Here is a 13,628-nt window from a genome sequence, read left to right on the forward strand (position 1 = left end):
GAACTGTTGCTTGAGAGCGCTCTTTTCCACACCCCAGTGTTTTATAGCGGCGGTCATTCTAATAGGTTCTGTAAAGTTTTTGTGTTGTACTTACATAAAAATGTTGAAGGCATAAATTGCCTTTATGTCGATCTTTTTTATTATGTCTTTAAAACTTATTTTTTAAAGAAAACGCTTACCGATAGGAAGATACAAAATCATCTTATCTAATCTGTACTAGTTATCTACCCACAGCTGTTGTCAGATAAGAGGGTGGGGAGCCAAGCTGATGTTGTGCATGTATCCATCTCTTTCCAACGCCGACGAGTAGAGCGGGACCAGAGCAGTGCGACCATATAGCCGTACCTTTGCGAGTAAGCTCCCACAATTGAGGCCCCAAAGCGTAAAAGCGACCGACGCACCGGCGTTGAGGCTATTCGTTTCATAAAAGCCGGCTGCAGCGGTCAACCACGTCGAAGCTTCTGTCTGTCTTCAGTAAATATAGAGGCGTCACCCTTTGGCTAACGAATCCGATACAATTCAGTGTCTTTCCACATAAATCTAAAAGTGATACCAAAAACCCCATTCACATAAACCTTCGCAAGATGTCGTACCACAAGCCCGAAGCCAAAACTATCCAGGATCTGAAAGATCTGGCCCAGAAGCTGCGAATCCACTCCATCAACGCCACCCAGGCCTCCAAATCGGGGTAAGCTAAGCAAATATCTAAGCCCATTAGCAAATTTAAGTGCATATAATACATACATACCTATACACATATCGTGGTTTGTGAATTTTAAAAGTTGTGCACCTTGCACTTGTTGCTTCAAAGGTGACCCCTATTCTTTACTCCATGGGCGGTTGTGTAAAATGGTTTTAGCGGGGTTTTAATTTTTTAGCAAACTTGTATAAATTAAAATGAATAAGTTGAAACTTTCGCGCAACAAAAAAGATAGCAGAGACCGGTTACTGAAATAACAGACTCCACCACCCCTAAGTTTTTGTTACCAAGCCACGTGTTTTTCAGTGGCTTTATTTAATTCGTGAATTATTCGCTTTGCTTGCGTGCTTGCTGATAAGACGCATTCACCTCAATAACCAAGTTAATATTTTGTTGACCTTAGACAACCTTGAAAAATTAAGCTTTTTCTCTTACTGCTTTATAATTTCTGTTTTGTTTTTGTGCGTGGCTTTCAAAAAGCCGACGCCGCCGTCACACAAAAACATATATACATAGATATTGCGTGTCATGCCAAAACCCATATGAACATATATATGTATCAAATGGTGGCTGGTGTAGATTTGTATATACAAGTGTTGGAAAGCACAGCTTGCGACGGGAATGAAAGGGATGGGGATAGTAATGGAATGCTCCCCTACACTTTCGATTTACGACCTTATGGCTTTTAATGTAATTATATCTGGGATAGACGCGACTAAGTTGTTACTGCAACAGTAAATAAAAAATGAAGTACGCTGATAAGGTAAACATTTTTATCGCCACCATTAGTTTTCCGTTTTTTTTATATGTATGTATGTGACGGTGCTAGATAAGATCTGCTCTATTTGTTTTAAATGTGACCTCTGCGGGGAGATAAGCCGGGATTGGTTACTCATTGAGAACGATATGACCGATTAGAGGTGACCAGCTCGAGTGTGTTTCCCGCATGATAATTGAAAATCACTGAGAACTGATAAAATAAGCGAGCCGGGTCACTGCTGACACTCCGTATCACCTTCATTAGTTCTTGATATGGCTAGAGGAAACGGGGACGCACTTAGAGTCTATCTAGATTCTGGAAACACGTGCGTGGAAGGCAGATCAGCATGCAATTCCATCGTGAAACCAAAAAAACTTGCACTTGACCCTATTGTTCCGCGTCTTTTGGGATCAGTTAAGTTCAAGTTCAATAAACCGGTGAAGAATTGCGTTGAAATCCAAAACATCACCCCATATAAATATGTATGTATGTAGTAAAGTATTTCTGGTTGCGTATACGCGATATGGTATATTTATGTTTATGTATGTCTTAGGTAAGACGAGCCCCCCTTTTGGTCTAGAGTTGCGTGCTTTTGCGGTTGGATTTGTGCCAGATCTGCAATTCGCAGACAACTCCTTTTCATTTTATCTTATTTGTTGAAACACGATCGCTTGGGAACTTAGAATTCTGCATAGTGGATACAATTTTATTTATAGATATCGGAATAAAACAAAAATAAACATAAAGCCAATAAGAAATACTGAAGTTTAAGCAGTTTAGTCTCATACCTTCACCGACTTGCAGGGAAGGTCAACTTGTAAATCGGTTTAGTAAACACCAACCTTAACCTTGAATTACATTAAGTTGATTCCACAATCTAATATTCTGACTTGTCTCTCTCCCACTTATAGCCATCCCACATCATGTGCCTCGCTGGCCGAGATCATGTCCGTGCTGTTCTTCCAGCAGCTGCGTCTGAATCTGAAGCACCCACGCGATCCCTCCAGCGATCGCTTCATCCTGTCCAAGGGACACGCAGCCCCCATTTTGTATGCCGCTTGGGCTGAGGCGGGCCTGTTCCCCATCGAGGACCTGAACAACCTGCGCAAGATCGACAGCGATCTGGAGGGTCACCCGACGCCCCGTCTGAACTTCATCGATGTGGGCACCGGATCCCTGGGACAGGGCGTGGCCGTGGGCGCTGGAATGGCCTATGTGGGCAAGAACTACGACAAGGCCGACTACCGCACCTACGTGGTTGTGGGCGATGGCGAGTCCGCCGAGGGTTCCGTCTGGGAGTCGCTGCACTTTGCCGGCCACTACCAACTGGACAACCTGTGCGTGATCTTCGATGTGAACCGTCTGGGCCAGTCGGAAGCCACTTCCCTGCAGCACAAACTGGACGTGTACCGCGATCGCTTGGAGGCCTTTGGATTCAACGCCTTGGTTGTCGATGGCCACGATGTCGAGGAGCTGGCTAAGGCCTTCCATTGCGCCGCCATCACCAAGAGCAAGCCCACTGCCATCATTGCCAAGACCTTCAAGGGCAAGGACTTCCCCAACATTGAGGATGCCGACAACTGGCACGGAAAGCCGCTTGGCGACAAGGCTGCTGAGGTGATCAAGCACCTGCAGGGTCTGATTGTCAACCAGAACGTGAAACTGTCCCCCAAGCCTGTGTCCAAGTCCGGAGCAGCTCCTGAGGTGGACATCAGCAATGTGCAGCTGAGCTCGCCGCCCGCCTACAAGCTGGGTGACTCGATTGCCACCCGCTTGGCCTACGGTACAGCTCTGGCCAAGATTGGCAAGAACAACCAGCGAGTGATTGCCCTGGACGGTGACACCAAGAACTCTACCTTCTCCGACAAACTGAAGGCCCTTGATCCCGAGCGCTACATTGAGTGCTTCATTGCTGAGCAGAATCTTGTGGGCGTGGCCGTTGGTGCCGCCTGCCGTCGCCGTACCGTGGCCTTTGTGTCGACCTTCGCCACCTTCTTCACTCGTGCCTTCGACCAGATCCGTATGGGTGCCATCTCGCAGACGAACGTGAACTTCGTGGGCTCCCACTGCGGCTGCAGTATCGGTGAGGATGGTCCCTCGCAGATGGGATTGGAGGACATCGCCATGTTCCGTACGATTCCCGGAAGCACCATCTTCTATCCCTCGGACGCTGTGAGCACGGAACGTGCCGTGGAGCTGGCCGCCAACACCAAGGGCGTCTGCTTCATCCGCACGTCCCGCCCCAATACCTGCGTAATCTATGACAACGAGGAACCCTTCACCATCGGTCGCGGCAAGGTGGTGCGCCAGAAGAGCTCCGACGAGGTGCTCCTGATTGGAGCTGGTATCACGTTGTACGAGTGCCTGGCCGCCGCCGACCAGCTGGAGAAGAACTGCATCACCGTCCGTGTGATCGATCCCTTCACCGTGAAACCCCTGGATGCTGAGTTGATCATCGAGCACGGAAAGCAGTGCGGAGGACGCGTTGTCGTTGTGGAGGATCACTACCAGTGAGTTCTTCTGTAATCCCCTAATGTTACTTTTTTGCTAACATTGTTTATTTTTTGTCCTCTGCAGGCAAGGTGGTCTGGGTGAGGCTGTGCTGAGTGCTCTTGCCGGTGAGCGCAACTTTGTGGTTAAGCACCTGTTTGTGCCCACCGTGCCACGGTCGGGCCCACCATCTGTCCTCATCGACATGTTCGGCATCTCCGCCCGCCACGTCGTCAACGCCGTCAACGAAATCCTCAAGGATTAGGTTTTAAGCCGTACGGCAGGCTGATGACGTCATCATCTGGCTACTTTCATTTACCGCCTACAGGAATTCCCAATTACCGCTTACTCTTACCACCTGTCATTTCCCTCTATGATGGTTAATACTTTTAACAAACTATATTTGTAACATCAGGAAATAAAAATTCTCTTTGATAAAGTATTTAAAATAAATTGAATCGTGACTTTTTCAATGAAATGTTGGGCTTCAAATTGCTGATTTTATATAATTCTTTGGAAACGAATTTAAAGATATTTTTAAGGAATTGGGTCATGCTGAAAATTGACCGCTATAATAAAAATCCAATGCTAATTTTTAAAATCGATGACCCTAAAGGTAAGACTTAGGTCTGGAATGCCTAGCCTTGCATTACAAGTTCTTATTGGTATAGTCGAAATGCACAAAAAATTATTGCATACTTTTAGGTGAAACAATTTTAACAGCTAAGTTGGCAGCTTCATGCTAACAAAAAAAAAAATATCGATAGCTTTTTAGGTAGCAGCTGATTATCGTGCGGCATGATTATCTAAACATTTATGTGTTTCGTCGGCTCTGTAAAATAATTTAAAATGAACTTAAGCACTAGAGTTATGCTAAATAGGCTGGCGCAGCAAAGTGCCTACAAGCGGATTGGTAAGGACACACAATGTTCCGAGGAGCAAGCATTCAGGAAACGTACTTTTCAGTCACATTCTCCACCAAGGCAGCGGAACATGCTGTTGAAAGTCAGGAGGATGAGAAGAAGGAGAAGATTCTATCTGCCACACCTACTCCACCATCACCTCCTCTGACCCGCAAGCCTATTATACCGACGAATTATCGGTTCGTTTACCCAGAGTTCCTGCCCGATCCGAAAGTGGAGTGGAGGAACCCCATCCGGGAGAAGCTAGAGCGTCTGGATATGCTGGACCGGCGTAGGCAGATCGATCTGCCCGAGTTCTATGTGGGATCAGTGTTGGCGGTGACTAGTTCGGATCCCCATGCTGCCGGCAAAACGAGTCGCTTTGTGGGCATTTGCATCAATAGGGATCGCTGTGGATTGCGCGCCCGTTTTATCCTTCGCAATGTAATTGATCACCAAGGCATGGAGGTGGTCTATGAGCTGTATGACCCCACCATCCAAAAAGTGGAGGTTCTCCGCCTGGAAAAGCGATTGGATGACAGTCTTTTCTATCTGCGCGATGCTCTGCCGGAGTACAGCACTTTTGATGAGAATATGGAAGCGGAGCCACTGGAGGATGGTGCTCCAGTACCGGTCAACGACATTAAGGTAGTGCTGCGACCAAGACCTTGGCTGGAACGCTGGGAGCGCCAGAACCTGCGCGGCGTGGCCAATATTGATGAGTACCTAAAGGACAAGCATCGCCTGTCGGCGGCCAAGGTGCAGAAGCCTTGGGAGAAGTACGACATGATGAAGGACTACCGCAGCTCGATTCCGGAGGAGGAGCAGACGGAGATCTTCGCCGAGGTGCACACGGAATTGCACACCTTGGAGCTTCAGCGGAAACGCAACAAGCGAAAGCGCACATTTGTAAAGCCCAAGCACTTGGCGTAATTGCATTTGTTGTTCACTTTGTAGATTAATAAACTCGGAAAATTGTTGAAAGATAACTTAATAATAATAAATCACTGCAAATGATGTATTGAATATATAAAAGCATATTGGTGTACGAAAGTTTTGGGCCATGTTTCCAGAAATACAATATATTTGACTTGGGTAACGCTAAATTAATTATTTTATTAGTCATAATTGTAGTATAGTGCTTAGCAGCTAAACGCAGAATAATTTACATCGCACGTTACATGATTAATAAACGCGATACTTGTAGAAGTTGACGAAAGATATCGTGGCGTTCCAGCCAATAATGGTGACGACCAGAAACAGAAGGAAGATGATGGGCAGGGCAATGAGTATAATGCGGGTGTTCTTTAAATGGGGGATGCCTGCAAAAATAAAAATAAATCTATTATTAAAGGTACTTATCTTAGAGTATATTTTAACTCACAATTGTAGCCCAAAAAGGTGATGTACACATAGTAGCTCATAGCCAGCAGCCAGAAGGTGTTACCCAAGAACCTTGAGATAAACCACGTCTGGCTGATCAGCCAGTTGTAGAAGAATAGCTGGATAAAGTGCAACAGCATAAGGGGCGGAAAAAAGGCGTTCAGATGTACATCAAAGGCATATCCCCACTCGATATCCGGCTCGAGACTATTTGTCCGCAGATACCGATTCGTCACCGCCCAGAAGAAGGAGGCAATTATGATGCCCACGAAAATGCAGTCAACGAATACTACGTAGAAGATGAAGGAAATGCTCTGCCAGAAGGAGAGACCAAGCACGTACGCAAAGCCCAGAGAGGTGACTGTTGAATGTTTAAAAATGTTTTGATTAGAAAAAAGTGGAAAATAATGTTTATTTGAGATTTGGTATAGAACTAATCAAATTGGTAACTGACGAAATAGGCAATTTTTTTAAATGCTTACTGATGAAATGAATAAGTGTTGTTGGAAATTATGATAAACTTTATGATGTGGAGATTGTCTTCCCTTGCATTGCGCTATTGAAACTTACCACATAGGCAGACCACCAGGAGCACCAGGAACGCCGGATCGTCGCGGGCGAACTGTGACTTGGTCTGTTTCCGGTAGTTGAAGTTCCGGTACACCTTCTGGGGCGCCACAAACAGGTAGATCATCTGCCACAGGGCAAACTCGAAGTCCATTTGATTGAACTTGAGCAGACGTCGCAGGTATTTGTAGCTCTTCGTGGTCGCCGAGAGGCAGTCCCTCCGATGGTTGGCGGGCGGGGGGAGGGGCGAGTGGAGCCGCGAGGCGCTCGAGTAGCCAGAGACTACCGACGGCGTCGGCGACTGCGTATACTTAACGTGGCTGTATTGACTCATTTTGTTTTGTTTAAAACAAATTTCTTGTGTTTCCAGCAGAGTGGCTGCGCCCACAGCGCCACGAAATACCGATTTTTCGAGTGGAATGTGCTAAAACAACCCGGGGAAAACAAGATGATGTGGTAGCATAATAGCGAACAGCTGATTAGAGATGGGAGATTGAAGACAGCTCTCAGCACGGTACGAAATATCGCTTATCCGTTTCGAAGTTTCTTATTAATTAATGCCTTAACACGAAAGAAATTAAAGATCCTTAATGTGGTTTTTTCTAAGATTTATTTTGATATAGAGTTGCATGCATCTTTGGTTTTTAAAAAAACCGGAGTCGTGACACGTCAAAAAGCCGCATCTAGCGCCCATCTCCAACAAGCTGTCAAGTTTTATTGTTATGAACCCAGTGCCGTAAAATCAGTTACCTATCAGACATTGTTCTGTGAACCAAATTTAAGTATCCGCAATCTGAACGTTATAAAAATTAGGTCGAATATTCAACAGAAGGTAAGAACTCATCATTTTAGCGAATCGTCGAGCGATTGCAGGCAACCGTCGCCTCCGTTTTGCAGCATGAATAGATGTTCAAATCCTTGGTTCCTCCGCGCGGTGCGGCTGCAAATACGTAATCTCCACGAGATGCGAATCCCGTACGCCCGTCCGATGGGCATGAGCCAGCGGAACTTCACCCTGGAGCCGCTGGCCAACCGGGAGCTCATCCGCATCCACGGAGCCGAGGTGGTGCCGTTTCTTCAGGGATTGGCCACGAACGATGTGGCTCGGATTCAGTCGCCCGGAGGTCCCGCCTCCATGTACGCGCACTTCCTCAACAAATCCGGACGAGTGCTGTACGACACGATATTGTACCGTACCAATAATCCGGACACCTTGTTGGTGGAGTGCGATCGGGAGGCTTCCTCGGATTTCCGGCGACATTTGCGCACCTACCGGGTTCGCAGGCGCATTGATGTCGACAGTGTGGACGACGAGTATACCACTTGGGTGATCATCAACCTCGAGGACCCCGCAGAGGCTGTGCCCAACCCTCATCCAGATTTGTTCGTAACTCCTGACCCGAGGTTGCCCGCTCTGGGCACACGCATTCTGGCCCCCACAGACATGGACTACACAAAGTTGGCAAAGAGTTTCTCTGATTTTGGCACCGCCACTTCTGCCTCTGCGCAGAGCAACTACCAATTGCTGCGCTACAAGCAAGGAGTTGGTGAGGGCAGCCTGGAACTACCTCCGGGCAAATGCTTTCCGCTAGAAGCCAATGTGGATTATTTGCATGGTGTGAGCTTCCACAAGGGGTGCTATGTGGGCCAGGAGTTGACCGCCCGCGTCCATCACTCGGGTGTGATCCGCAAGCGTTACATGCCCATTCGACTGACAGCTCCAATCGATGCGGGCTCCAACCACGAGGTCACATCCGTGGCGGGAGCAAAGTTGGGTCGAGTGTTTGGCTCTGCCTACAATCATGGAGTGGCCTTGCTGCGGATCGAGAAGGTTCTGAATGGCCGTCCGGAACTGATGATCGATGGCGAGCGCTGCTATGCCGAACGGCCGGATTGGTGGCCGGAGGATCTGCCCGGGAAGCGTCGTCTGGCGTTCGCTGAATGACCCACCAGCTGATTTGAGCCGCTGTTTGTTATTTTGCCATTAGTTATATTGTTGTTAGTGTAGTAAACGTAACTAGTCCTCACCAAAGTTTGTGCAGTTCCTTGTTTCTCTGTTGGTCTTGCAGTAATTGTAATGGAGGCCGATGAGGAATTCGTCCTGGACAACGAGGCAGCAGAGATCGAGCGCTTAAAGCTCCCCGAAGAGGAAAAGAAACCTACCGACCCCGAAGAGGATGATGAACGAATAGCACGCATCGAATTCCTCTGCTCCGGTTGCGAAATGCACGAGATGGTTCACTATTTCGGAAGGAAACCGCCATTTACTCTGGGGATAAAGTATCCGGAGGATAACTACGTGATGAGAGATCCCTTCCAGCCACCTCCGCCTCGTTGGCAGACGAAAGCGGAATACTACGTCTCTCTGGGCGCCAAGTGCTCCATTTGCTCGAAGACGGTGTGCAAGGATCCCGCCTGCAGTTTTTACTACACTGCCACCTTTTGCTTACCATGCGGCCAAGAAAAGCTCAAAACCTGGCCAGTGGAGGCCCAAGCGCGACTTCGAAAGCAGCTGGCAGCCAGTCAACGAGACAAAAAATAGATATACAATATTGAATTTATAGCTTATAAAAATATTAAGGTGGAGCTAAGAAACAAATGTCTTAAGAAGTTCTAAGTTTGTAAAAAGAACTTGTATATAACATTAAAAAAAAGTTGATAAACTCTGATTCCCTCAGATTTTCTTATCTTATTCTACTATCATTTAAATCTTCTTTAAATAGTGATCAAAACGTATTAATTTTGAGCACATGATAGCACAAAGTTTGTGGAGACTAAGACAGCTCTTTTTTCGTCTAAGGTTTTGTACATGTTTAGAGCCAACTTCTTGTTCAAGTATAGAAGGTCGGATTTGCAATCAGCATTTGATTCGTTCTCAATTCGCTTTTTGAATTTTCCAATTCGAATTGCCAATTCTTTATCCAGTTTTTCTCGATCATCGTCGTACGCCTGAAAAGTAATGTACGTCTCTTTCTTATGACTTCTTTCTTCGCTATTTAGGGCCATTAACACAACCCAGATTTTTTTATCGAAGTCCGGGTACTTTCGATTTCCCCACGGCCGTTTGTTATACTTTAGGAGGATATTTTGCAGCAGTTCATCATAGTTGATTGGCTTGGGCGTTGTCCTTGACGTTGTACTTGGCGTTGTAGTAGTTAGTGATGTTGCGGGCATGGTAATTTTATGGAATTCAACACTCTCACAATCGGGACTCGGATTATTTAGTATTTCCAGTTTCATAAAGTTTGACTCTTTGAAGCTTGCCTTCAGCTCATCTTGCTGGTTCGTAAAAAAGATTCGACATATGGGTATAAGGTTTTTGAGCTTAAGCAGACGCTCCGCGGTTTGTAATTTTTTGAAAATCTCTCTTTCGAGCTCCAATCGAATTTGATTATAAGTCGAGAAATCTGTGTAAATATCAATTTTATCAGCTAAGTCATAAATGCTTAAGCTCAAACCGGTAAGAACCATTTGGAATTTTGTCTCGAATTCCCTATTGTTTGCTGTATTGAGGGGTCTATTGAAAAAAGTTGAATTTATCTCATTAAGCAAGGTTGTATACTTGGCATCGATCTTGTACAATGATTCCTTTGGAATAAAACAATGTTTATAAAGTAACTAATTGATAATAATAAAAAACTTACTTCCTCTACAATTTCAGATAACGATCTTGTTGACCCTTTTGCTTCTAAATGGAATTTAAGCACTGTTACCTTTGTCTAAAATACAGAAGCATACGTACCAACCTTTAAAAGCCTTGTTATAAGGATAATTTTTAAAAATAGCTTGAAACCCTTCATTAGAGCAACTAGATTTGTTCTAGCTCTTCAGCTAACTGACTTTTGTGGAAATGCAAATAAATGGTGAAGAAAAAAATCAAACTGTCACGGATAAGTTGATTAGCTTCGCTTTCTTTGCTTTGTTATTATTTACAACTAATAACTGTGATGCCCAAAAACTAGCTAAAGCTTAAAGGAGTGAATTTAAGGGTTAGTTGCTCCACAACAACTTTCCAAATAGATCTCTTGAATGCGATTTTCTGCCCTTCAATACTTCCGAAGGATCCAGCAATAAATTAGGGCATTACATGTGTAAGATATAAAACTAGCGCCTAAATACGCGTCACACAATCAAAGGCAAAACCTTTGATCGGAGGAAAACACGCGTTAAACTCCCACAATTGCAGGGCAGTTCGAGGGAAACCGTCAGTTTCAGCTGCTTGTCCCACAATTAAGGCATCATTCAGGGTATTTCCGTGCAAACGAAACCCCTAGTCGATGATCAACGATCCAAGATCAACGGTCAGCGATCGGCGATCACCGGTCTACGGGCAATTTATGGCACGAAGTCCAAGCAATTGCACAGAAAGACAAAAAACAATCTTTATCACATTTATTGCAATGCCCCAGGCCCTTTGTCAACGATCCCGGCCAAAGGACAAAGAGCAAGCGGGTGCCAAGGGAAAAAGGTCAGGAGGTGACCCGAAGGATGCGAACTCGAAGGATGCACAAAAGGAGCAACGCGCGCGCTTCTCTCATCTTTCACCTTTGAGGTCGTCTTAGGGGTCAAGTTTGGCCCTGTGCGGAAAACTCCTGGGGTCTAGAAATCAATGGAAACGCATCTCAAGAGATATTCACTCAATATCAACCGAGTTTTCTCCTGCAAAACGATCCTAACTCAAAGTATGTTGAGTTGAGTCTTCATTTAGGGGTTGATTTGTGTTTCTCCCGAGAACTCCGATTCTTTTTGAGTAGATCTCTCTTTTACTCGGTTTTTGAGCTCCTTAAAAAATCCACTTGGGTGATGGCCATCGATCCTTGTCCGCGCAGGACATTTCCGGATTGCATTCAATTGTCATTCGGCAACAATTGCGCTTTTCTCTGGATTCTTCGTTTGTTTGTCTTCTTCCGATTGCCTGTCACTTATTGTTACTTCTATTGGTTTTTTAGCTCATGTTACCTTCTTTGTCAGGATCATTGTTTCAAACTGTAGATACTGCCAGGATAAATGGCCAAAATTGGCTGGGTCCTTTGGTGTATCCAAGCAGCAGCCGTCTGACATCTTTTGGCGCCCATAAAAATTAAATGAAAATTAAGCGCAAACATGAGAATTCTGTCACATAAATCGTAACGCAGCCTGCACCTTGCCATCGACTATTTTTAGTCCTTTGGGCAGCTGTGTGGAGTATGCCCCTCCTTTATTACCCGACTCACACAAAAATTAGTCCATCTGCAACTGAGTTATGCGCTGCTGAGGTTGCCGCTTGATTAACACATGTCCTGCAAGATGCGGGCGTGGCGAACAAGCACCTCCGATGGCATCCCAGACTGGAGTCCCAACCCAGATCGCGGTCCCTTGTTCGGTAGTCCTCCGACTATATGTTAGTGCTTGGTTTGTTGATGCTCTTAACTCATTCATTATGAATTGGAGGTGTTAAATGTGCCACATGCATCATGCATTGCTGCTGTTGCTGAGGAGTCTTGTGTTGCAACACAGAAAAAAAGGATACATATTTAAAAGAGAAATATTTTTGTTAGCGCATAAATGATTGAGTAGAAGTATCAATTATTAAGTTATTTTTTTTTATATTATATTAATTTATCTGTTCCGATTGCTGTGAAATTACTCTTTTTTTTGCTGCACCATTAAAAGAAATTTTTCATTCGCTACAGCTTTTCATTTCTTCTCTTCCGATCGACCGTTAATACGAGGATCAATTGAATATTTGTCAAACAGAGAGTCCCAAACCCTTGACCACTAAGACGTTGCACCCACGAAAACGCATCAATGATTCATCATGCTCCATGGAAAATGCCACAAGATTGTGATCGTGTACATGGAGAAATCATGGGAACAACAATCGCTACAAAACACTGAATCAATCATAAGACGCGCAAATCCTCAAGGAAATCAAACAATAGCGCGGAGATTGGGATCGGGATGAGGTTAGGGTCACAGGACGAGGAGGACCTCGAGGATCAAGGGTGAGGCAATGTTGCGCGTGCGCAGCGCACGCTCCCGTTAAATGTTTACGCTATTACGCTCTGAGAAGCAGGAGCCAAAGGAGCAGGCAAGGAAATGAGCCTATTATAATGCCTTGAGTCCCGACCCCCGACCCTCGTGTGACCCCGATTTTTCCGAGACGGCGACCCCGGAAAACACAAATCTTGCGCGCCAACACGCGACATTCAGATTCAGATTTTCCAAAGGGGACTCTTGGCATTTGACTCAGGGTTGATCCCATGGAGTCCTTCCCCCTCCCCGCAAATGATTTTCTTATGTCTGCTCCTTTGGGACTCGAGGGTCGGAATTTGTTTGCTTTCTATGGAAGCGAGACCCCTCCATTCAAATGAGTTGAGCTCCTTGGGCGATATTTGTGTTTAGTGTGATCTTTAGCAGCTTGACATCTGCCCTGGCTCCCGACTGGCGAGTTATGGAGTAATGCCCTAATTTCTGGTAGTTCTTAGTTAATTTCTCAGCCAGAGAAATTTGTTGTGCTCCAAAGGGATTGGAGTGAAGGGAATGCGTACTCCTTTGACAGCTGCAAAAGAGAAACTTGTAACAAATATACCCCAATATGTTTTGTTCATAGACTTAAAGATAAGTAAAAGTATAATAAAAATGTTCTAGCAATTTAAGTAGAACCATCTCATAACCTTTTTAAACCCAAGATCAAGGTTAAAGGTCCTTCTCGTCAGTCCTTAAGCTAAATGTCAGCTCAAATTTAACGCCAATTGCACGCTGTTCCAGAAAGAAAGCCAGATAAGAACGGACTTCGAGGCGAATGTATCATATCTGGCCCATCGGATGATCGGACTCTGATTTC

The 13,628-nt window shown here is 45.4% G+C and overlaps 6 protein-coding genes across 6 annotated transcripts; 4 read left to right on the forward strand and 2 right to left on the reverse strand.

The window, feature by feature from the left end:
* Positions 1 to 276: 276 nt before the first annotated feature.
* On the forward strand, positions 277 to 4,403 carry LOC108099543 (transketolase-like protein 2). Its single transcript, XM_017203118.2, has 3 exons — positions 277 to 688; positions 2,372 to 3,970; positions 4,038 to 4,403. The coding sequence occupies exons 1-3, from the start codon at positions 585 to 587 to the stop codon at positions 4,213 to 4,215; spliced, it is 1,881 nt and encodes a 626-aa protein (XP_017058607.1). The 5' UTR covers positions 277 to 584; the 3' UTR covers positions 4,216 to 4,403.
* Positions 4,404 to 4,737: 334 nt separating this feature from the next.
* Positions 4,738 to 5,890, forward strand: LOC108099621 (39S ribosomal protein L19, mitochondrial). The gene is made up of 2 exons (XM_017203244.1): positions 4,738 to 4,863; positions 4,917 to 5,890. Exons 1-2 carry the CDS (start codon positions 4,800 to 4,802, stop codon positions 5,783 to 5,785), a joined length of 933 nt encoding a protein of 310 aa, XP_017058733.1. The 5' UTR covers positions 4,738 to 4,799; the 3' UTR covers positions 5,786 to 5,890.
* Positions 5,891 to 5,937: 47 nt separating this feature from the next.
* On the reverse strand, positions 5,938 to 7,263 carry LOC108099622 (protein unc-50 homolog). Its single transcript, XM_017203245.1, has 3 exons — positions 6,806 to 7,263; positions 6,237 to 6,596; positions 5,938 to 6,174 (listed from the first exon to the last, which is right to left on the reverse strand). The coding sequence occupies exons 1-3, from the start codon at positions 7,134 to 7,136 to the stop codon at positions 6,038 to 6,040; spliced, it is 828 nt and encodes a 275-aa protein (XP_017058734.1). The 5' UTR covers positions 7,137 to 7,263; the 3' UTR covers positions 5,938 to 6,037.
* Positions 7,264 to 7,518: 255 nt separating this feature from the next.
* On the forward strand, positions 7,519 to 8,834 carry LOC108099610 (putative transferase CAF17 homolog, mitochondrial). Its single transcript, XM_017203233.1, has 2 exons — positions 7,519 to 7,634; positions 7,700 to 8,834. The coding sequence occupies exon 2, from the start codon at positions 7,701 to 7,703 to the stop codon at positions 8,745 to 8,747; it is 1,047 nt and encodes a 348-aa protein (XP_017058722.1). The 5' UTR covers positions 7,519 to 7,634; position 7,700; the 3' UTR covers positions 8,748 to 8,834.
* On the forward strand, positions 7,524 to 9,471 carry LOC108099611 (cysteine-rich DPF motif domain-containing protein 1). The gene is made up of 2 exons (XM_017203234.1): positions 7,524 to 7,634; positions 8,872 to 9,471. The coding sequence occupies exon 2, from the start codon at positions 8,880 to 8,882 to the stop codon at positions 9,342 to 9,344; it is 465 nt and encodes a 154-aa protein (XP_017058723.1). The 5' UTR covers positions 7,524 to 7,634; positions 8,872 to 8,879; the 3' UTR covers positions 9,345 to 9,471.
* A 63-nt stretch (positions 9,472 to 9,534) lies between these two features.
* On the reverse strand, positions 9,535 to 10,602 carry LOC108099612. The gene is made up of 3 exons (XM_017203235.2): positions 10,545 to 10,602; positions 10,447 to 10,490; positions 9,535 to 10,390 (listed from the first exon to the last, which is right to left on the reverse strand). The coding sequence occupies exons 1-3, from the start codon at positions 10,600 to 10,602 to the stop codon at positions 9,539 to 9,541; spliced, it is 954 nt and encodes a 317-aa protein (XP_017058724.1). The 3' UTR covers positions 9,535 to 9,538.
* Positions 10,603 to 13,628: the final 3,026 nt, after the last annotated feature.

Source organism: Drosophila ficusphila, unplaced genomic scaffold (genome assembly GCF_018152265.1).
Source record: "Drosophila ficusphila isolate 14025-0441.05 unplaced genomic scaffold, ASM1815226v1 contig_791, whole genome shotgun sequence".
NCBI lineage: Eukaryota > Metazoa > Arthropoda > Insecta > Diptera > Drosophilidae > Drosophila > Drosophila ficusphila.